The sequence below is a fragment of the Acipenser ruthenus genome, chromosome 43 (assembly GCF_902713425.1).
Source record: "Acipenser ruthenus chromosome 43, fAciRut3.2 maternal haplotype, whole genome shotgun sequence".
NCBI lineage: Eukaryota > Metazoa > Chordata > Actinopteri > Acipenseriformes > Acipenseridae > Acipenser > Acipenser ruthenus.
In genome coordinates this window covers 5063098-5086727 of record NC_081231.1, presented here as the reverse complement: position 1 = coordinate 5086727, position 23630 = coordinate 5063098, and the positions used below count along the sequence as shown (strand labels likewise).

Here is a 23630-nt window from a genome sequence, read left to right as displayed (position 1 = left end):
AATCCTCACGCTGTTTGAAGAGTCAGGCAGGTACACATGGAGGTGTGACACAATCCTCACACTGTGTGAAGAGTCAGGCAGGTACACATGGAGGTGTGACGCAATCCTCACACTCTGTGAAGAGTCAGGCAGGTACACATGGAGGTGTGACACAATCCTCACAATGTGTTTTGCCATCGCCTTCATTTCTTAGTTAATTTAGTGAATAAAAATATCAAAACAATTGATATGATGTTGTAAAGATATCTCAGCAATGCGTTTATCACAGGAGACAGCAATGGAAAGAGTGTGTTTGTTATAAACACTAAAGCGTGTTCTGTAATTTAAACTTAAACACTGCTGTTATTGTAACAACTGCAGACGTTTTATTATGACATGAACTTATCAATACTATAAAATAATAAAACCTGCATGACCCATGTTGTTATTATTATGAAAAGCAATGGTTAGCTGTGTGTTTGTTGAAAACACTAAAGGGTGTTCTGTAACACTTCAAACCAGATAGGAGTTATAGAAATGAATAATAAATCAACAAGCATATCAGCCCCTAGCAAACAAGTAGTAAAGTGAACCAGCACCTGATGCAGCAAGAATCCATTTCCAGACTAGAAGAAAGAAAGAGCTGTCATTCATCTTCCCCGGGGACACCAGTGCAAGGTCTGTTTTCTCATCCCAAGTCCAGAAGAATGGATAGAGTTTCTTATTGGGCTTGAACTCCATGTCAGTGAAAGTGTAGATGTGAGATCTGGTCTCCACATTGTAAAAGGAGAGCTGTCCTTCCTCATAATCCAGATATACCCCCAGCTTCTGGGGCTTCAGGCTCAGGGGGTGGGGGGTCTGGGGGTCAGTGAGAGCAATGAACTCATCTTTATCTTCATCTCCATCCCACCCCACAGTCCAGTAACCCTGCTGGGTGGTTATACTGAACTTCCCCTTCCTCTGGGCAGACTCTCTGCTGACTCCTAATCTCCAGAATGTATTCTCTCCCACCCCCAGCTCCCAGTAGTGTCTCCCTGAGGTGAAGCACTCCTTGCCCAGCACACAGCGCCTGTAATCAAATCTCTGAGAACTGTTATAATCCTGCCTTTTCCCTCTCAATTGTTTCCCATCCACAGGCAGGGTGAGCCGGGGGTGTGCTGTATCGAGGTTCAGAGTCAAACTGTCAACTGTGAAGAAGAGAGGATACAACAATAATAATAATAATAATAATAATAATAATAATAATAATAATAATAATAATAATAATAATCCATCCATTATCTATAACCGCTTAATCCTATAGAGGGTTGCGGTGAGCCGGAGCCTAACCCGACAGACACAGGGGCGCAAGGTGGGACTCTACACCCTGGATGGGACGCCAGTCCATCGCAGAGCAACTAAGAGGCAATTTAGAGAGGCAAATCCACCTAGCCAGCATGTCTTTGGACTGTGGGAGGAAACCCAGTGAACACAGGGAGAACATGCAAACTCCACACAGACAGACCCCTGAGGCCGGACTCGAACCAAGGACCTTGGAGCTGTGAGGCAGCAGCGCTAACCACCATGCCAATAATAATAATAATAATAATGTTATCAATTATATGGCCAAAGGTAAAAAAAAAAGCAAAGTGGCAGCAAAGGGGTAATTGTTACTGGACTCCAGCAAAGAAACTCAAAGAATACAGCTGTTTACCAAAAATGAAGACAGTTTACTCAAAGTGTTGTGTCTCTATACAGTAGGAATCTCAAATCTCAGTGTGGCATTCATATGAGGTCAATGCCATGGTCACCAGCACCTTTAGCATGCAGGGTTTACATGAACCTGCTAACATGAAGTCACTTTTTATTATAGATGTAAACACAGTGAGTGAGACGGGGCTCCTCGCTGTTCTTTTACCCTCCACTGTGAAAGGAATCCATTGAAGAGACACATACCTGCTGAGCTGAGGATCCACTTCCATTCTAGAACACAGAAATAAAGAGAGCATTATTTTACAATCACTCCTCCTGTACTTTCTACAGTTCAGAAGATGTGCAGCACACACTAACCAGGGGGGCTGTGCTGGGGTGAGTCAGGCTGTGGATTTCCACACACGCTACATACCTGATTTAAGGACCTCTCGCTTTACAGACTCTGTAAAAAGAAGAGAGCTGGATTACATTCTGCACACTGAGGTGTAAAATCTATTGCAGACTATCGTGGAGAGTTGCATGTAAATACAGTAGGGTTGCCAGGGGTGATAGGAAACAGAGAAATGAACTCCTCTGTCAGCTTGGCTTGTTCTGACAGCTCCTCCACCTCCCCGATAGCCAGCACACATCTCTCCAGAGAAATGAACTCCTCTTTCAGCTTGGCTTGTTCTGACAGCCCCCACCTCCCCGATAGCCAGCACACATCTCTCCAGAGAAATGAACTCCTCTTTCAGCTTGGCTTGTTCTGACAGCCCCCACCTCCCCGATAGCCAGCACACATCTCTCCAGAGAAATGAACTCCTCTGTCAGCTTGGCTTGTTCTGACAGCCCCCCACCTCCCCGATAGCCAGCACACACCTCTCCAGAGAAATGAACTCCTCTGTCAGCTTGGCTTGTTCTGACAGCCCCCACCTCCCTGATAGCTAGCGCACATCTCTCCAGAGAAATGAACTCCTCTGTCAGCTTGGCTTGTTCTGACAGCCCCCACCTCCCCGATAGCCAGCACACATCTCTCCAGAGAAATGAACTCCTCTGGCTCCCCTTAGCCCAGGTATAGTGCTTAACATAAGGATTCATTATTCTCCACACATCCTCCATATCATGCGCTGTTAAAACAGTAACCAGCTCCTTAACTGACCTGGGGTGAGGCTCTGGGCTATTTCTGTCTAGCTTGTTGTCAACTGTACAATTAAAATCACCAGCTAATAAAACCACTTCTTCAGTCTGACTCAGGGCTATAACTCCATTGAGAGTCTGAAAAAACAGCACCCTCTCTCTCCCATCGTTTGGTGCATAAATATTAACAAATATTGACAATTGAACAGAACAATTGGAACAATTGAAAGAACTGGTTGACATTCTGGAACCATTCCTTGATGCAACAGACCTAACTCAGGGACAGAAAGTTGTCACAATCAGTGCTGTGGTGCCATGTATCCTGTCATTGAACCACCACCGTCACAGTATACATTTGCAGGTTCGCTACTTGAGTGGCCTGGTAAAGGTACTCGAAGAGTCTCTAAAGAAGAGGTTTAAGGGGGTATTTGTCAACGTTCAGATGGAAGAGTGTTCAGACGATGTTGATGGTCTTCCCTTCGGAGACTTTCTCTACATTGTAGCAGCACTCCTAGATCCAGCTTTTTGCCTACTCTGGCTCAAACACGATGTCCTGGCACCAGATGATATCAAGGTGGAAGTGAAGAAACATGTGAAAGGTATTGCTATTGTTACCACATTTAATGCCCTCCCGTTTATTAAAATAAAACCACTTAAAGTTTTTAAGCTGTCAGGGGTGTTAGAAACAAAGATTGATGAAATGTAAGTTCCACCTGTGGCCAGTGTTAGGCATAATCAAAATCAACTCAGTAGTCAGAAGTAGCAGTGGCAGACTGAGCAATGAGCCGTGGGCCTGATGGTTTTAGAATTGATTTTGCCAACTTTTGTAAAACAAATTTATAAAATAATAAAATAATTATAATTAGGAAAGATTGGGTAACAAAAATAGTGAGTACTGAAGAAATCCTGTTGAGAACAAATGTGGAATGCATCATTGCCAGCCCTAATTTTGAATCACTTTGTGTACTTTTGCTTTCTTTTCCTCCAAATTTGTTTTAGATCAGCTTATTGCTGAGTTTGAGGGGATGAAGCTGACACTGGAGAAGAGCAGCAACAGCAGTGAGGAGGATGAAGAGCCAGCACATAAGGAGCCACGACTGTTTGCAGGGTACCGGCAGCGAAAGGGAAACAAAAGTGATGGGAAAATATCTATCTGAGCAGAACTAGGAAAATATCTTCAGCTTTGTGCTGATGATGGTACAGATGAAGCACATGCATGTTTACAGTTATGGTTTCAGCACCGAAAAGATTTCCCCCGGCTGTTCCAAGTGGCAGTGAAAGTATTAGCCATTCCTGCGACAAGTGCCCCTGTCGAACGAGTATTCAGCCATGGAGGCATTATAATGCGCCCTCATAGATCCAGATTAAGTGCAACAATGTTGTCTCTTGATTTTTTTGAAATGTAATAGTTCGCTTTGAATCATAAACCGAAGTGCCTCCACTCCTACAGGCATTATACTCACTGCACTGATGTAAGAAGTTACATAAAATAACTGTTTGGCCACACCATCTAAATTAATACATCATTCTGATGTATTTTTTATTTTATTTTATTATTAATTTTGCTATTTTAATTCAATGGTATTTGACCCAGAGCAGATGTTTTTGTTTTCAATACTGACTACAGCGAAATACACTGTGTTCCAGCACAGATAACAAAGAAAAATCAAGCCTTACCTTAAAGAGCTCAATTTGGAAAGGGTCCTCTGTAAAGCTTTACAAAGAACTTGATTTAATAAAACAGCTAATTAAAATGAATGAAGCTCTCGTCTCTCAATCCTTTTAAAGTTTTGTACACAGCTAGCAAGTTCATTTTATATGAGATTTTACACTAGACAAGAATACTGCGCTGACTTGAGACTTGACTTGAGACTTGTTGACAACTCTGACCACACCAGACTCAACCAAACCAGGTTGGAGCTCTTCAGTCTCTTGCTCCGCTCTTCTATCTACAGCGCTGTGATCCGAGAGTCCATCACCCTGGCTCCCCAGGGCTTCTTCCTTCTCGCTTTCAGTTTCTCTTACAGTCCTCTTGCAGTTCTTCACAATATGCCCTTTACGGCCACATTTAAAACATTTCATTGTTTCAGAAGAAGCAAAAACGATGTATTCGCTAACATCCAATCGAAACCTGAAAGCTACATTTAGCTCTCCATTCAGGTCGTTCAGAAGCATATATAACTGTCTTCTGAATGAAACTACATGCTTTAACTCAGGGGATTTACAACCCAGAGGAATCATTGTAATGCTTGACATTATTTTTCCATGACGGCTTAGCTCTCACTATAAGTTAGTTTTTCAGAAAAGGAGGAATATTAGAAATTGTTATTTTCCTAGCGGGAGCCGCAAGAGGCAGAACAGACACTAACACTCCATCAATAACCAAACCTTGCTGAACAATTTCCAAAACTATTACTTCATTACTCAGGAACACGACAACAAACTTGTTCATACGTGAAGCCGACTTGATATTCTCACACCGGATTACTTTTCTAAGTTCGACCACACATTTCTCAACAGGGACAGACACATTCACTACAATTTTTATACCATTTCTCCGTGTAATATTTTCAGAATTGGGACTTGATCTGCTTGGGACCCCCCCGACTTTGGCCATCACGGCCGTTAATTTAGAAAAGACCCAACTATTAATCAGTTTCTTTTTACCCCTCACTCACTCTGAGCTCCGCACTCTGCACACGCAGAGGAGAAACCGTCACTCACTCTGAGCTCCGCACTCTACACACGCAGAGGAGAACCACTCACTCACTCTGAGCTCCACACTCTGCACACGAAGAGGAGAACCCCTCACTCACTCTGAGCTCTGCACTCTGCACACACACAGAGAACCCCTCACTCACTCTGAGCTCCGCACTCTGCACACACACAGAGAACCCCTCACTCACTCTGAGCTCCACACTCTACACACACACAGAGAACCCCTCACTCACTCTGAGCTCCACACTCTGCACACACACAGAGAACCCCTCACTCACTCTGAGCTCCGCACTCTGCACACGCAGAGGAGAACCACTCACTCACTCTGAGCTCCACACTCTGCACACGAAGAGGAGAACCCCTCACTCACTCTGAGCTCTGCACTCTGCACACACACAGAGAACCCCTCACTCACTCTGAGCTCCGCACTCTGCACACGCAGAGGAGAACCACTCACTCACTCTGAGCTCCGCACTCTGCACACGCAGAGGAGAACCCCTCACTCACTCTGAGCTCCGCACTCTGCACACGCAGAGGAGAACCACTCACTCACTCTGAGCTCCGCACTCTGCACACGCAGAGGAGAACCCCTCACTCACTCTGAGCTCCGCACTCTGCACACACACAGAGAACCCCTCACTCACTCTGAGCTCCGCACTCTGCACACGCAGAGGAGAACCACTCACTCACTCTGAGCTCCGCACTCTGCACACGCAGAGGAGAACCCCTCACTCACTCTGAGCTCCGCACTCTGCACACACACAGAGAACCACTCACTCACTCTGAGCTCCGCACTCTGCACACACACAGAGAACCCCTCACTCACTCTGAGCTCCGCACTCTGCACACGCAGAGGAGAACCACTCACTCACTCTGAGCTCCGCACTCTGCACACGCAGAGGAGAACCCCTCACTCACTCTGAGCTCCGCACTCTGCACACACACAGAGAACCACTCACTCACTCTGAGCTCCGCACTCTGCACACACACAGAGAACCCCTCACTCACTCTGAGCTCCGCACTCTGCACACGCAGAGGAGAACCACTCACTCACTCTGAGCTCCGCACTCTGCACACGCAGAGGAGAACCCCTCACTCACTCTGAGCTCCGCACTCTGCACACACACAGAGAACCCCTCACTCACTCTGAGCTCCGCACTCTGCACACGCAGAGGAGAACCCCTCACTCACTCTGAGCTCCGCACTCTGCACACGCAGAGGAGAACCCCTCACTCACTCTGAACTCCGCACTCTGCACACGCAGAGGAGAACCCCTCACTCACTCTGAGCTCCGCACTCTGCACACACAGAGGAGAACCCCTCACTCACTCTGAGCACCACACTCTGCACACGCAGAGGAGAACCACTCACTCACTCTGAGCTCCGCACTCTGCACACGCAGAGGAGAACCCCTCACTCACTCTGAGCTCCGCACTCTGCACACACACAGAGAACCACTCACTCACTCTGAGCTCCGCACTCTGCACACACACAGAGAACCCCTCACTCACTCTGAGCTCCGCACTCTGCACACGCAGAGGAGAACCACTCACTCACTCTGAGCTCCGCACTCTGCACACGCAGAGGAGAACCCCTCACTCACTCTGAGCTCCGCACTCTGCACACACACAGAGAACCCCTCACTCACTCTGAGCTCCGCACTCTGCACACGCAGAGGAGAACCACTCACTCACTCTGAGCTCCGCACTCTGCACACGCAGAGGAGAACCACTCACTCACTCTGAGCTACACACTCTGCACACGCAGAGGAGAACCCCTCACTCACTCTGAACTCCGCACTCTGCACACGCAGAGGAGAACCCCTCACTCACTCTGAGCTCCACACTCTGCACACACACAGAGAACCCCTCACTCACTCTGAGCTCCACACTCTGCAACCACACAGAGAACCCCTCACTCACTCTGAGCTCCTCACTCTGCACACGCAGAGGAGAACCCCTCACTCACTCTGAACTCCGCACTCTGCACACACAGAGGAGAACCCCTCACTCACTCTGAGCTCCGCACTCTGCACACGCAGAGGAGAACCACTCACTCACTCTGAGCTCCACACTCTGCACACGCAGAGGAGAACCCCTCACTCACTCTGAGCTCCGCACTCTGCACACACAGAGGAGAACCCCTCACTCACTCTGAGCTCTGCACTCTGCACACGCAGAGGAGAACCCCTCACTCACTCTGAGCTCCGCACTCTGCACACGCAGAGGAGAACCACTCACTCACTCTGAGCTCCGCACTCTGCACACGCAGAGGAGAACCCCTCACTCACTCTGAGCTCCGCACTCTGCACACGCAGAGGAGAACCCCTCACTCACTCTGAGCTCCGCACTCTGCACACGCAGAGGAGAACCCCTCACTCACTCTGAGCTCCGCACTCTGCACACGCAGAGGAGAACCACTCACTCACTCTGAGCTCCACACTCTGCACACGCAGAGGAGAACCCCTCACTCACTCTGAGCTCCGCACTCTGCACACACAGAGGAGAACCCCTCACTCACTCTGAGCTCTGCACTCTGCACACGCAGAGGAGAACCCCTCACTCACTCTGAGCTCAGCACTCTGCAAACGCAGAGGAGAATCCCCCACTCACTCTGAGCTCCATATTCTACAAGCACTCCCAACAGACACAGCGACAGACAGACAGCATGAGTAGATAGATAGACAGATAGATAGATAGACAGAAACATTTACAGTAATTCTACAAATAAAGTTATGAAAACAGTTCTTACCAAGTTCCTCACGAAGGCGCTGAGCAGCTAAAAAAATGAATCCGACAAAAGTGTGTGGTTATTTCATTTCCAGTACAGATTCAAATGAATCAGACAGAACAGTGTGGGGTTATTTCAGCTACAGTACAGATTAAATTGCAGTATGAAAAACACAACCAGTTAAATGAACAGGATGTCCATGTGAAAATGAATCTGCTATCTGCGAAGTATATGAAACATACAAACTAAAATTGTTACAATTTTCAACACCCCTTCATAAGGAAATATTTATATTCCTAAACCTTTGTGTCCAAATCCCCACCCCAACTTTTTTTTAAATTTAAATTTTAATAGATTAATTTATTTAACCATGAGATTTAATTTATTAATTTATTTAATCAGGTCTCATTTACAAAAGGGTCCTGGAAACAATAAAATAACAATTGCAATGTATAAAAACAATTATATTTATTATTATTTATAATCATTTCTAATGAGCTGGATTTCCTGTCCAGGGATGTCTTTATTTATGGGTGTGGTAGTTTAAGATACTGCTGCAGAAACCTGGAATGGGTTTTCAGCATCTCTTCATTAAGTGCTTTACTTACCCATAGGCTCAAACTGTCTCTCCATGGCTAGAAGAAAAACAGAACAGTCCATATTATTGTAAACCTGTTTGACATGTTTAAAATGCACAGAGCTATATGAAATGCCTCATGATAATGAAAAAGTTCATACCATCCATTCTTCTCTATTGGATCACCAGCAGAGGAATGGCTCCAATACTGAGAGCTAAAGTCAAGAAGAAAGCCACCATCCACCCAGAGACTCCTGGGAAAAAATCCTCTGGAAAACAACACAGCAGCTCAACACACTGGAACACACACACCCCTCCCAACACTGAGCCACACCCCTCATAGTGAGCATTCCACACACCCCTCCCAACACTGAGCCACACCCCTCATAGTGAGCATTCCACACACCCCTCCCAACACTGAGCCACACCCCCTCATAGTGAGCATTCCACACACCCCTCCCAACACTGAGCCACACCCCTCATAGTGAGCATTCCACACACCCCTCCCAACACTGACCACACCCCTCCCAACACTGAGCCACACCCCCTCATAGTGTGCATTCCACACACCCCTCCCAACACTGAGCCACACCCCCTCATAGTGAGCATTCCACTCACCCCTCCCAACACTGAGCCACACCCCTCATAGTGAGCATTCCACACACCCCTCCCAACACTGACCACACCCCTCATAGTGAGCATTCCACACACCCCTCCCAACACTGAGCCACACCCCTCATAGTGAGCATTCCACACACCACTCCCAACACTGAGCCACACCCCCTCATAGTGAGCATTCCACACACATCCCCAAACACTGCAGACAGTCAAAATAGAGGACTGCACAACACCACCCCCAAATGTGTTTGATTCAGATATTGACTGGTCCACTAGTTCATTTGTTTGATTCAGATATTGACTGGTCCACTAGTTCATGTGTTTGATTCAGATATTGACTTGTCCACTAGTTCATTTGTTTGATTCAGATATTGACTGGTCCACTAGTTCATGTGTTTGATTCAGATATTGACTGGTTCACTAGTTCATGTGTTTGATTCAGATATTGATTGGTCCACTAGTTCATGTGTTTGATTCAGATGTTGATGCCACATCATGGTGACTGTAATCTATGGTCAGTGTCAGTCAGGCTCAATCCACAAACATGTGAGACTCACTGGATATGTGGAGTTTGGATTCCCAGTCTGGTTTGGGTGTTTTACTTCTAACCAGACAGGAGAACACGTTGGACTGCTGTTTGATTTTGATGTAGCTGCTGACACTGCGGAGCCCCTGACTGTCCCTCTGCACTGTTGTGTTGGACAGTGATGTCACATTGTTTCCATCCCTGTCTCTCCAGATCACTTCAGGTTCAGGGCTCCACCCCTCTGATCTGCACACCAGCCGGGTCTGCTCTCCTTGTGTAGAGTCCATAGAGATTGAGGGCTGGGTCCCCAGAGCTGTCAGGGAATAGAGACAGTGAGACACACACAGATAGACTGTCAGGGAATAGAGACAGTGAGACACACACAGATAGACTGTCGGGGAATAGAGACAGTGAGACACACACAGATAGACGGTCAGGGAATAGAGACAGTGAGACACACACACAGATAGACTGTCAGGGAATAGAGACAGTGAGACACACACAGATAGACTGTCAGGAAATAGAGACAGTGAGACACACACAGATAGACTGTCAGGGAATAGAGACAGTGAGACACACACAGATAGACTGTCAGGGAATAGAGACAGTGAGACACACACAGATAGACAGTCAGGGAATAGAGACAGTGAGACACACACAGATAGACTGTCAGGAGATAGAGACAGTGAGACACACACAGATAGACTGTCAGGGAATAGAGACAGTGAGACACACACAGATAGACACACCAGCCAGGTCTGCTCTCCTTGTGTGATATGTCTTTATTATATACTGAATTACTGTGTCAGTGCTGACATATCCAGTCCTGTGAGGATCCCAGCTCCCCTGTATTATATTATGAGTTACTGTGTCAGTGCTGACATATCCAGTCCTGTGAGGATCCCAGCTCCCCTGTATTATATTATGAGTTACTGTGTCAGTGCTGACATATCCAGTCCTGTGAGGATCCCAGCTCCCCTGTATTATATTATGAGTTACTGTGTCAGTGCTGACGTATCCAGTCCTGTGAGGATCCCAGCTCCCCTGTATTATATTATGAGTTACTGTGTCAGTGCTGACATATCCAGTCCTGTGAGGATCCCAGCTCCCCTGTATTATATTATGAGTTACTGTGTCAGTGCTGACATATCCAGTCCTGTGAGGATCCCAGCTCCCCTGTATTATATTATGAGTTACTGTGTCAGTGCTGACATATCCAGTCCTGCGAGGATCCCAGCTCCCCTGTATTATATTATGAGTTACTGTGTCAGTGCTGACATATCCAGTCCTGCGAGGATCCCAGCTCCCCTGTATTATATTATGAGTTACTGTGTCGGTGCTGACATATCCAGTCCTGTGAGTATCCCAGCTGCCCTGTATTATATTATGAGTTACTGTGTCATTGCTGACATATCCAGTCCTGCGAGGATCCCAGCTCCCCTGTATTATATTATGAGTTACTGTGTCAGTGCTGACATATCCAGTCCTGTGAGGATCCCAGCTCCCCTGTATTATATTATGAGTTACTGTGTCATTGCTGACATATCCAGTCCTGCGAGGATCCCAGCTCCCCTGTATTATATTATGAGTTACTGTGTCAGTGCTGACATATCCAGTCCTGTGAGTATCCCAGCTCCCCTGTATTATATTATGAGTTACTGTGTCATTGCTGACATATCCAGTCCTGTGAGGATCCCAGCTCCCCTGTATTATATTATGAGTTACTGTGTCAGTGCTGACATATCCAGTCCTGTGAGGATCCCAGCTCCCCTGTATTATATTATGAGTTACTGTGTCAGTGCTGACATATCCAGTCCTGTGAGGATCCCAGCTCCCCTGTATTATATTATGAGTTACTGTGTCAGTGCTGACATATCCAGTCCTGTGAGGATCCCAGCTCCCCTGTATTATATTATGAGTTACTGTGTCAGTGCTGACATATCCAGTCCTGTGAGGATCCCAGCTCCCCTGTATTATATTATGAGTTACTGTGTCAGTGCTGACATATCCAGTCCTGTGAGGATCCCAGCTCCCCTGTATTATATTATGAGTTACTGTGTCAGTGCTGACATATCCAGTCCTGCGAGGATCCCAGCTCCCCTGTATTATATTATGAGTTACTGTGTCAGTGCTGACATATCCAGTCCTGTGAGGATCCCAGCTCCCCTGTATTATATTATGAGTTAATGTGTCAGTGCTGACATATCCAGTCCTGTGAGGATCCCAGCTCCCCTGTATTATATTATGAGTTACTGTGTCAGTGCTGACATATCCAGTCCTGTGAGGATCCCAGCTCCCCTGTATTATATTATGAGTTACTGTGTCAGTGCTGACATATCCATTCCTTTGAGGATCCCAGCTCCCCTGTATTATATTATGCCCTGTGAATTGGATCTATGGGAGGTGGTATGTACTGTAGGTATGACACATTTACAGATTTCTCTATATATCCAGAGAACTGCTCAATCGATTGTTGTGAAACTTGGCATTAACATTATTAAGTAAAGGTTATTGAGAATATCAGATTGTGAGGGTATAGGGAGAGTCTGTGTTTCTGTTCAGCATCCTGTCTGCATGTGTGACAGAGACAGAAGGTATTTGAGCTGTAAATCTCCCTCCCCACCAGAAAGGGCACTGTGTAAGGTTGGTGTAAGCTTCCTCCTAGATGGGCTGACTCGACGGTAGATTGAAACCAGAATTCGGCCTTCTTGGAGGAAGTGTGTAGCGGCACGTACACTGAACGACTCTACTGCGATCATAAACTCCATTGCGATCAGCTGCGAGGCAGACAGTGATTGGATAAACCTTGGCGCCGGGCTGATCACGGGGAGGAGTTTTGGTATAAAGGGGGCGCAGCTACATGAGTACGGCCGCTCATGCTGAACATGATTGCTAATGTTTGTTTGTTTTGTTTTGTGTTTCTGTGTTACAGCCGAGTAAGAGCAGCCAACCCACACTGCACTGCACACCACAGCATAGCACCACCACCCACACTGCACTGCACAGCACCACCACCCACACTGCACAGCACAGCACCACCACCCACACTGCACAGCACAGCACAGCACCACCACGCACTGCACAGCACCACCACCCACACTGCAAAGCACAGTACCACCACCCACACTGCACAGCACAGCACAGTACCACCACCCACACTGCACTGCACAGCACCACCACCCACACTGCACAGCACAGCACCACCACCCAACTGCCGAGCACAGCACCACCACCCACACTGCACAGCACAGCACCACCACCCACACTGCACAGCACAGCACAGCACCACCACCCACACTGCACAGCACAGCACAGCACAGCACAGCACCACCACCCACACTGCACAGCACAGCACCACCACGCACTGCACAGCACCACCACCCACACTGCACTGCACAGCACCACCACCCACACTGCAAAGCACAGTACCACCACTCACACTGCACAGCACAGCACCACCACCCACACTGCACAGCACAGCACCACCACACACTGCACAGCACCACCACCCACACTGCACTGCACAGCATCACCACCCACACTGCACTGCACAGAACCACCACCCACACTGCACTGCACAGCACCACCACCCATACTGCACAGCACAGCACAGTACCACCACCCACACTGCACTGCACAGCACCACCACCCACACTGCACAGCACAGCACTACCACCCACACTGCACTGCACAGCACCACCACCCACACTGCACAGCACCACCACTCACACTGCAGAGCACAGCACCACCACCCACACTGCACAGCACAGCACCACCGCCCACACTGCACTGCACAGCACCACCACCCACACTGCACTGCACAGCACAGCACAGTACCACCACCCACACTGCACTGCACAGCACCACCACCCACACGGCACAGCACAGCACTACCACCCACACTGCACTGCACAGCACCACCACCCACACTGCACAGCACCACCACCCACACTGCAGAGCACAGCACCACCACCCACACTGCACAGCACAGCACCACCGCCCACACTGCACAGCACAACACAGCACCACCACCTGCACAGCACAGCACCCCCACCCACACTACACAGCACAGCACTACCACCCACACTGCACTGCACAGCACCACCACCCACACTGCACAGCACAGCACCACCGCCCACACTGCACAGCACAACACAGCACCACCACCTGCACAGCACAGTACCCCCACCCACACTGCACTGCCCTGCACCACCACCCACACTGCACTGCACAGCACCACCACCCACAATGCACTGCACAGCACCACCATCCCCCCTGTCTGAAGAGCACATTGATGTGCAATGATAAATAACTGTTGTTTGTTTTGTTGGAGACTGAAATCACGACGCATACCCCCCGATACCAATGATGGTAGAGGGGCGGCTTTATTATTGACTTTTGAGAAATAAATACGGACGTTTTTTCATTATTCACGCACCACTCCCATCCTGACAGCATGTCACACTGCCATGTTTGTAACGTGGTGATTCATATTCTATACTGTTCTGTACATACTGTTGTATATGTCATGACCATCATTCAGAATACTGCTTGTCTACATTTTTTTTATTTTACAGTCATGGTGAGTTTTGTAATGGAGATAGGAGCTGGGAATACATTAGTAGTGGGGTTCAACTTGTGTATCAAACATTACTGACCTGCGACTATCACTTCAGCCTGTCCTTCTTCATACTGATTTCCATCATGAGCATAGCAGATATAGACACCTCTATCAGAGGGCCGGAGGTTTCTCAGTCTCAGAGAGAGATCGCCTCTCTGCAGTGCAGAGGGAGAGAGAGCAGTGCGGCCCCGGTAGTCACTGTCCTGTATGCTGAGCTGATCCCTTTGGTTCAGATATAAATGAACAGGCTTGTCGAATCTCTCCCTGAACCACCTCACTTTCATGTCCACAGCACTGACTCTGGGTGAAATGTGACAGGGCAGGATGACATCATCACCAGCCTCAGCAATGACAGGCTGATCAGAGCCAATGACAGTCCATCGTCCTGAGAAAGAAAAGACGAGGTAAAGCAATTGCAAACAAATAGACCATTTCTCAAAACAGGACTCTAGAATTAGAAATAGTTGAGAGCTATTAGCTAAGTTCTGTGAGTCCATACATCAATGCAGGCAGCTATATACAGGACCCTGGAAATAAGAGGGAGCATCTCAATGGATCAGTTTCATTTCTACAGTCCCTCTCACCTCTCTGTGTAGAAACAGCTGGTAGCAAACTCAAGACAATGAGACAGGTCCTCCCCAGGAATCTCATCTTCATTTCCCTGGAAAACAACAATGATAAAGATCTCTTAGTTAAAGCTGTGTGTCACTAACAGATTAATATCAGGGATCACATTCATCAGGATGGCTCTTATTTGAATGTTCCGCTGCCTTCAAACCTGCTTTGGTTAAGCCTTTAGTCAAAAAATCCAACTTGGATTGTAATTTTAGACCAGCTTCTAACTTGCCATTCTTAGCTAAGGTTCTTGAGAGAAGGTAGTACGCAATCAACTACGATTTCTGGATTGTAGCAATGTTCTTGAAGGTAGTAGCTGATCCACTCAACAGATTTCTGGACTGTAGCAATGTTCTTGAGAAGGTAGTAGCTGATGTAGGAGGCTGTGTGGTCCAGTGGTTAAAGAAAAGGGCTTGTAACCAGAAGGTCCCCGGTTCAAATCCCGGCTCAGCCACTGACTCATTGTGTGACCCTGAGCAAGTCACTTAACCTCCTTGTGCTCCGTCTTTCGGGTGAGACGTAATTGTAAGTGACTCTGCAGCTGATGCATAGTTCACATACTCTCTGAGTCTCTGTAAGTCGCCTTGGATAAAGGTGTCTGCTAAATAAACAAATAATAATAATAATAATGATCCACTCCACAGATTTCTGGACTGTAGCAATGTTCTAGAGAAGCTCAGTCATGGTTTCAATCTGCTCACAGTACAGAGGCTGCCCTTGTCAGAGTGGTGAATGACTTACTGATGAGTGCAGACTCTAACTCTATATCCATTGTGGTTCTGTTACACCTCAGTGATACTGTGGATCAGGACATTTTAATTGAGCATCTTAAAAGCTGGGCTGGCCTGACTGGAACTGTTCTAAACTGGTTTAAGTCGTATCTAACAGACAGTACTCTGTTTCTTTAGGGAAGTCTGTATCAGGATTATCTGCTATTACTTGTGGTGTCCCCCAGGGCTCTATTCTTGGTCCCATTTTATTTTCTTTGTAATATATGGATAGACCTAAATAATATTACTGTGCATCACACACAGACATTGTTGTAATGCCCCTGAACGGAAAGTGATAATACTGGCATTGCAAGGTGATGATAATACTATCGTTAGGCTCTACACAATGGCATGATTATTGCCACAATCCTTGGCAAACTCTGTTTTTTTGCAAGTACTTCCTGCTCCCAGAACTGCCTCCTGTTGTCTGCATCTCCCTGCTCCTGACCGATAAATGCAACTCTCCCACAAAATATAAGACACATATTTTTCAGACTCCTTATATTTAAAAAAATAATGTCGGGTTCAGTGTGCATTAGTGTAACGGTGCTACTTTGATTATGTATTGGGTCCTAGGCAACTAGGTGTCTTTATGTTTTGTTACAAGTGCTTCATTTTATGTGTTGTGTTTCTTTTCTAATTGATTGATTAGTGATTTATTGGATAATTTTATTTGCTTATATAAACTGCCTCTTTGTGTGATACGGGCCAAGAGAGGAAGGACCGACAGATGCGGGGGACCTGAGATTCGGTGTGCTGCTGCTGTAGATGAGTGTTCTGGAGACGTGCTGTTTCTGTGTCTGCAGTGTTAGAGCCATGTGAGTATATTCCAAAAGTAAAGTGTCCGGTAATCTGAGACGTGTGGTTAAATCCCGGTCTCATAAGCCTTGTTTTGTTAGATTAAAAGTGTTCCAGCAACAGGTAAAAATCCCCACACCTTTTGGTTTTGTTTACTAACGCTACACCGCAGTGTCCTTCTCCTCTCATCTGGTTTAAACGGGGGGAAACATCTTTGTCTTAAACATACTTTGCTGGCCAGCAATTATGGGTGGGGCAGGTATTGTTTCTTTATTTGTTAAAGCAGGTCAGTCAGTTTTTGAGTCTTGTCCTCGGTGCACCGAAAGGTAATTGGTTGTTTATTTGTTATTTTATTTTTTTATGATGCTTGGTGTGTTGTAGACACAGGAATACTACACAAAACAAATGGTGGGAAAATAACTTATTTATTTGTTTGCATGGAGAATTAGGCTGGACTATCACTCTCAGTGTTGAACTGATAGTATTATGTGGTACCGACCCCACTGCCATGAATCTAATTAAGTTTTAATGACAGAGGTGAAGGTTCTCAACTGACAGATAATGAATGACCTGTGGGGAGGTTCAGGGGGTTCACAGTCAACTCATCCAAAATTAGGTCAGCCTTTGCCCTGTCAGACACAAGTGAAATCAGTGGCAAATCAACTGGGATTACAGTGAAATCAGAGGCAAATCAACTGGGATTACAGAGAAATCAGAGGCAAATCAACTGGGATTACAGAGAAATCAGAGGCAAATCAACTGGGATTACAGAGAAATCAGAGGCAAATCAACTGGGATTACAGTGAAATCAGAGGCAAATCAACACGGATTACAGTGAAATCAGAGGTTAGTGCGGTCAGACCACTGATGAATAATAATCACAATCAGAATCATCATTTCACTAACCTTTACAAAGACAGCAAGCAAATTAAAAGACACAACAACTGCATCTGTCCTGTGTTGCACTGCATCATTCAAAACTGCTGAAATAATAGTAATAATAATAATAATAATAATAATAATAATAATAATAATAATAATAATTTTGTATAAAATGAAGCCATACACATTTGCACGTCCTCCTATCTCGATTGCGGTTTGCTTAGTTAGTATTTTAAATATAGGAGCTGTATCCGTTACATTTCAAATCGTATAACAGGTGAATTGTAGGCTACTGCACACAACTACTATTGCTGATAATAACAATAACAGTAATAATATATGTTGTGTTTTGTATAAAATAAAGCCATTGGCTTTTGAATGTCAAAATACTGTAAAACACGTCTGAGGCAAATTTGGGACAGTTCAGGCTTTTCAACTTACACCCCAATTACAGTGAGTGCCATCTTCAGTGAACTGTACAGGGTGTTCATAATTCACTGAGTAGAGACTGTGAGTCCTGAGGGACTGTATGCGTCTTCAGTGAACTGTACAGGGTGTTCATAATTCACTGAGTAGAGACTGTGAGTCCTGAGGGACTGTAGGCATCTTCAGTGAACTGTACAGTGTGGCGACCGCCACATAAATGATGTTAAAAAAACATCATTATCTGTTCTTTAATTAGAATGGATTATACCTGGCCAGGTTAGAATAAATTGTTCATTTCTGCCTTGTTTATTAGCCTATCTCCCGTTTGGCTTAGTTGTCCAGGTTTGGGGGGGATTCATTGGGGTTCATTTTATTTCTTTTTTCTATGTAAAGGCCCTTATATTATGCCAGTTACGGTAATTGTTTTAATTCAATTCACCTGGGTTTCATTGATAAAGAGCGTATTGTGGGAAATGAGAGGATGGCCTGAAAGGAGAGCTGAGTGTCGTTTGCAGTTTTGTTGCGGTTTCTTTTTTGCTTTTTAAATTATTTAAGCTTATCTAGAAACGATGTAACATTTTTTATGGAGTAGCACTGAGCTAATTGTCGTGAATACAGCTTTGGAATACCGTTCGTTTTATATGGATTATTTGAAACTGAAGAAAACAGATCGATTTACATCCCAGGAACAACGCGCAGCCGGTCCTCGGACACACGGCAGGAAGGGGTGAGACGGTCTGTTAAAACTTTTTCTTTTTTGTGCTGGACAATGCTGGATTACAATTGTTTTTTTTCTTCATAGTACTATGGGCGTTTATTTTGATACTTTATTTTTATCTGGAATATGTTTTTTGCAAGTTTGTTTTGTTTTGAAGCACGTTTGACTTTGTTTTTTGGATTGACTTTGTTTGGTTTGTCTTTTTTCTGCAATAAGGAACTTTATAACTGCATTAATTTTACATGGATTGGTTAACTTGTGTTAATACTTCTTCATTGTGTTTCAAGCTGTTTTTGCGAATCGTTCTTACCAGTAATACCCAGGGTTAACAGGGTCATTTTGACTGTTTACTGTATTACTTGCTGTTTCACTGCCAGAATATTTATATCAGTGTATACACTATGCATTCTATTGTGCTATGAGGTTTCTTAGAGCAATGTTTAAGGTATATTTTGCTTCCTTTGTATCGACATTGTACTGTTCTACAGTTTTTTGCCACTATAAAAAGGTTACTGAAGATTATGACACTCTTACCCACGAACTTTTGGTCCCATTATTTGCTGTCAATCAGTCTTTAATTATCTGTTTTTGAAATCAGTTAGTCTTGGCTTGTGTCTTAAAAGTCTGGTTGTTACAACAGGGTGTTCATAATTCACTCGGTAGAGACTGAGTCCTGAGGGACTGTAGGCATCTTCAGTGAACTGTACAGAGTGGAACACACAGTGTTAACAATGCAGTTTGCAAGTGCACTCGGTTAGTTTATATGGTCTGTGAACCGGATGTTTACAATATCCTGCAGGGTATCTTGAAAGATGGCAGCTGTTGAAGTATTGCTCCAGTTTTTAACAGCATGTTTCAGATTCTTGCATATTGCTGTGGAGGGAAGCAGGGGAATGTGGGGAGCTCTTTGCTAATTTAATGAATACATGTGTTGAATGCCTGCAGTAGGAGAGAGTGCAGTATTCAGGTACATAATTCTGCTCTGTTCTCCTACTTTAGGCGTTAAACAATGTAATTTGAGAAAAGACTTTGTCCAGTACGGCTTGGATTTTGGTGTCTGACCAAATGTTTATCAGAGCTTTAGTTTCTCGCACTGTCCATGTAATTTATGGTTACCAGATTCGCAGTTTTTTTTCTCCAATTCACTGACGCCGTACCAACTCTGAAGCCACTAAAATAACAGTATATAATAAAAACATAAGTTTACAAATTAAACATTGGGGGCCCTATTTAGCAATGTTCGCAAACCTCCAAGGCAATCACAAAACACTTTTGCAGACATTCACACCAAAATCAGGCGCACGTTGAGGGCAAAAAGACTTTGCCCACCTATGCAATTTAGCAACCGTGATTTAGTGCCCACCCGGCAAGTCAGCATTAGCAATTTAGCAAACTATCAGCAGTGCTAGCATTTGTGTCTCAATTGACATGTGAAAACAAGGTCTAAACTGTGCGCACAATACATGGGTCGAGTATAAATACCACTGAAACTACCAGGGAAGCAGGTAAAGAAAAGATAGAGAGAGAAAAAAAAGAGAATAAAAGAAACACTGGATTCCTACAGGAGAGGAGAATTCATCCATTTCCCTGTCTCACGAGCTGCAACAAAATACAAAGCAGAGTTTTCTTGGGGGTATGGATTTCCTGGTTTCCTGGGAGCCATCGATTGCACTCATGTGCAGCTACACACCAACACAGAATAGACACCTCTACGTAAATCATAAGGGGACCTATTCTTCTCCCTTCTTTTTTTTGGTTTAAAAATGCCCTCCGTTCATTATCACAGGTGCACAGGTGCTCTTAAAGGGAATGTGGAATCCTGTGCTTTGATTGGCTGGGTGCATGATTCGCTATTTGATGTACGTTAGCCCACGCATGAGACCCGACTGCTGAATCACATTTCATGTGCTTTCGCGGTGGTTCGCTAGTGTTGTCATTTTTGTCCTAGCGATAGTGGCTGCGCACATATTTGCTAAATAGGGCCCTGGGTGTATTATTCACACAGTGTCCTTCAATGTTAATCTCCACAGTGTGCAACAGACATGGCTTTTTACTGTTGAGATATCTGCTGATTCCTGTCCACTGTGATTCATACTGTTGAGAAAATAAGAAGGTAATAACACACAACACTACCTTACTGTATTTCTCAACACAAAACCCTTCCTGGGTGGCTGAAACACTCCGCTTCACTTACACTTATAAAACATCCACACTGTATACAAGCACTGACCAGACCAGAATGTAGGTTTGTACTGAAATATTTACACACGCATGTGCTGCTAGCCAATCAAGGGACAGATACCTTCATATATACTGACAGTCTGATGCTCTTAAATCACTACACCCTTAACCACTGTGTGCACAAGCAAACAGAGGGACAGATGGCTTCATATACTGACACAGTGTGATACTCTTTAGCATGTGCTCCATCATGTCCAGTTTCATCACAGTGAATCAGTGCTCCTCAGAGACAGTGCATGCAAACACTTTGATGGAGACAAATAAACAGGGAGCCTCCAAAAGCCCCAGATTCTGATCCTCTTGATTTGTGATGAAGAAGGACCTTTTTAGGGACCAGTGTGACAGACAAAGAGATAGACAGAAAAACAGCCTCCATCTGCCGAGAGATCAATAACTTGCTGTGCTAAAGAAGGTCTTCAGTGAGTTTCAACACAACAGGAAAGATGTTCTCTAGATATGCACAACTCTAAAAGGTATAAATATTAAATTTCTCATATATTTAGGCAGAACTAAATACACATCCTAGTGTTTTTTTTTTAATACACTGAAAGACAACATTCTAAATAAGTTTCTTTATTTTTACTCAGAACTCATTATTTTTGTGTTGGGAATTTCTTTGGAAACGCAGTTGTATTTCTGAAAGGAGAAACCGCCCCCTCATCAAATATGTAATCATGGAACTATATAAATACCCTCTTTCATCTTCGCCCTTATCATTCATCAAACCATATAAATACCCTCTTTCATCCAGTCCCTCATCGTTCAGTGTTTGTTTGGTCCCCTCCTCCCTCATCGTTCAGTGTTTGTTTGGTCCCCTCCTCCCCTGCCTTCTCCTTGCATCGTGTCTTGTCCAGGGGGAAGGTGGCCTCGGGTGCTGCTTGTCCTGCCCGCTGGCATTAGTTTTGATCTAACTCATATATTTAATGTATTATAGTTTTGCCAGCACAGGGGCGGCTAACAAGCTCCAATGGGCAAGACTATGGACCAAATTCAAATAACAACATAATCATTTACAGGCAGGTCTGTCAATTCAATAAATCATTCACTTCATTCCATTGGTAGCTGTCTCCTTTCTGAAAAATATTACACATAAAACTGACTGACATAACGTAAATAATACCAAAAAATATGAATACATATTTACATGTATGTTGAACGATTGAGCTGCTCTAAGAAGGGAATAATCCTGCACACTTTCAGCAATGCTGCACTTTGTACTGTGCATTGAACCAGCACTGCTAAACATACCCCACTTTATAGTGTAATAGAGCTATAAAGACTGAAACAAATATACAGGCAGTCCTAAAAGATGCACTCTGATTGCTTAGTCACTTTCCATGTTAAACTGTGACAATATCAAGCACAAAGTCACACTTCTGAACTGCATCTTAAACACGGACTGCCTCATATGGGTTTATATAGAAATCATAGCAGCTTTGCAGGTGAAAAACATCATGAACAGTGCATGGGTTAGGGTTAGGGTTATAGAGAGAAGCTGGTTGAAATGGCTCTCAGTGTGTGTTGCAGTGTATGGACAATGGCAGGACACAGTATATGAACTGTGCAGCACAGGATTACTATAGCCTACTGCAGAAAAGTAATAATAATAATAATTCAGACATTATCAAGGTTATGAAGTTTGCTGTGTATCACTCCACGCTTCTGAAGAGTAGCCAGTGTGACTGACATACAGAGCAGCCAATAGAAATCAGCGGCGTGCCCAAAACAAATGCTGAAACCTGAAACATCACTGAAAATGGGGGTTTAGTATTTCCCAAACCGGAGCCAGAAAGTGTAACATTTTCTCATTTAGCTTTGGATTTACATGTTTACATTAACATCATTGTATTTAGGCTGCAAGCTCTATAGCAGCACAGCCAATAGGAGTGGAGATGAGGGGCGGAGACAGCAGTGATTCTGTCTTTGTTACATAGAGAGAGGCAAGCAGCTTGACAGAGTGCTCAGAGTTATTCAGCTCTACTAGTTTAAAGTACTGATTGTAACTATTAAATATACTAGTTTGTCATAAATATTAGAGCTGCACAGGATGTTTAGTGCTGGACCCGTGAACAGGCTCGAGTCTTAACCTCAGGAGCTCGATAGTGTTCACAAACAGGCTCCTCTCCTCAATGATAATCTATGGGGTTTGACTCGATAGTGTTCACAAACAGGCTCCTCTCCTCAATGATAATCTATGGGGTTTGACTCGATAGCGTTCACAAACAGGCTCCTCTCCTCAATGATAATCTATGGGGTTTGACTCGATAGCGTTCACAAACAGGCTCCTCTCCTCAATGATAATCTATGGGGTTTGACTCGATAGCGTTCACAAACAGGCTCCTCTCCTCAATGATAATCTATGGGGTTTGACTCGATAGTGTTCACAAACCGGCTCCTCTCCTCAATGATAATCTGTGGGCTTTGAGCTCCAGGTAAAAAATAGATAAACACTCACACACCTTTTTTCCATTGCAGTGTTTCACACTATGTGGAGTCACATAATTTAATGAATTGATTCCAGCTCCTCAGATGACAGTTACTGATTTACCTTTCTCACTGTAAACCACATACCATTGACCAGTATCACTTCTCATCTCAATCAC

The 23630-nt window shown here is 45.0% G+C and overlaps 2 protein-coding genes across 5 annotated transcripts in view; both read right to left on the bottom strand.

The window, feature by feature from the left end:
• LOC117970885 (butyrophilin subfamily 1 member A1-like) overlaps positions 1 to 23630 on the bottom strand; it is a 79584-nt gene that overhangs the window by 6633 nt on the left and 49321 nt on the right. The window contains exons 1-6 of one of the 2 annotated variants that reach the window (XM_059011850.1): positions 8974 to 9079; positions 8844 to 8870; positions 8257 to 8283; positions 2084 to 2113; positions 1915 to 1941; positions 579 to 1166 (exon numbers count right to left, since the gene is read on the bottom strand). In XM_059011850.1, coding sequence (XP_058867833.1) covers positions 579 to 1166; positions 1915 to 1941; positions 2084 to 2113; positions 8257 to 8283; positions 8844 to 8870; positions 8974 to 8980 — 706 coding nt within the window. In that variant the 5' untranslated portion in view covers positions 8981 to 9079. Of the gene's footprint in view, positions 1 to 578; positions 1167 to 1914; positions 1942 to 2083; positions 2114 to 8256; positions 8284 to 8843; positions 8871 to 8973; positions 9080 to 23630 lie in introns of those variants that run through there. The other variant, XM_059011849.1, reaches the window with a different exon arrangement.
• LOC131709392 (butyrophilin subfamily 2 member A1-like) overlaps positions 9604 to 23630 on the bottom strand; it is a 98000-nt gene continuing 83973 nt past the window's right edge. Inside the window, exons 2-4 of one of the 3 annotated variants that reach the window (XM_059011922.1) lie at positions 15162 to 15238; positions 14615 to 14962; positions 9604 to 10269 (exon numbers count right to left, since the gene is read on the bottom strand). In XM_059011922.1, the coding sequence (XP_058867905.1) occupies positions 9962 to 10269; positions 14615 to 14962; positions 15162 to 15238 (733 nt within the window). In that variant the 3' untranslated portion in view covers positions 9604 to 9961. The remainder of the gene's footprint in view (positions 10270 to 14614; positions 14963 to 15161; positions 15239 to 23630) is intronic. The other 2 variants (XM_059011924.1, XM_059011923.1) reach the window with 2 other exon arrangements.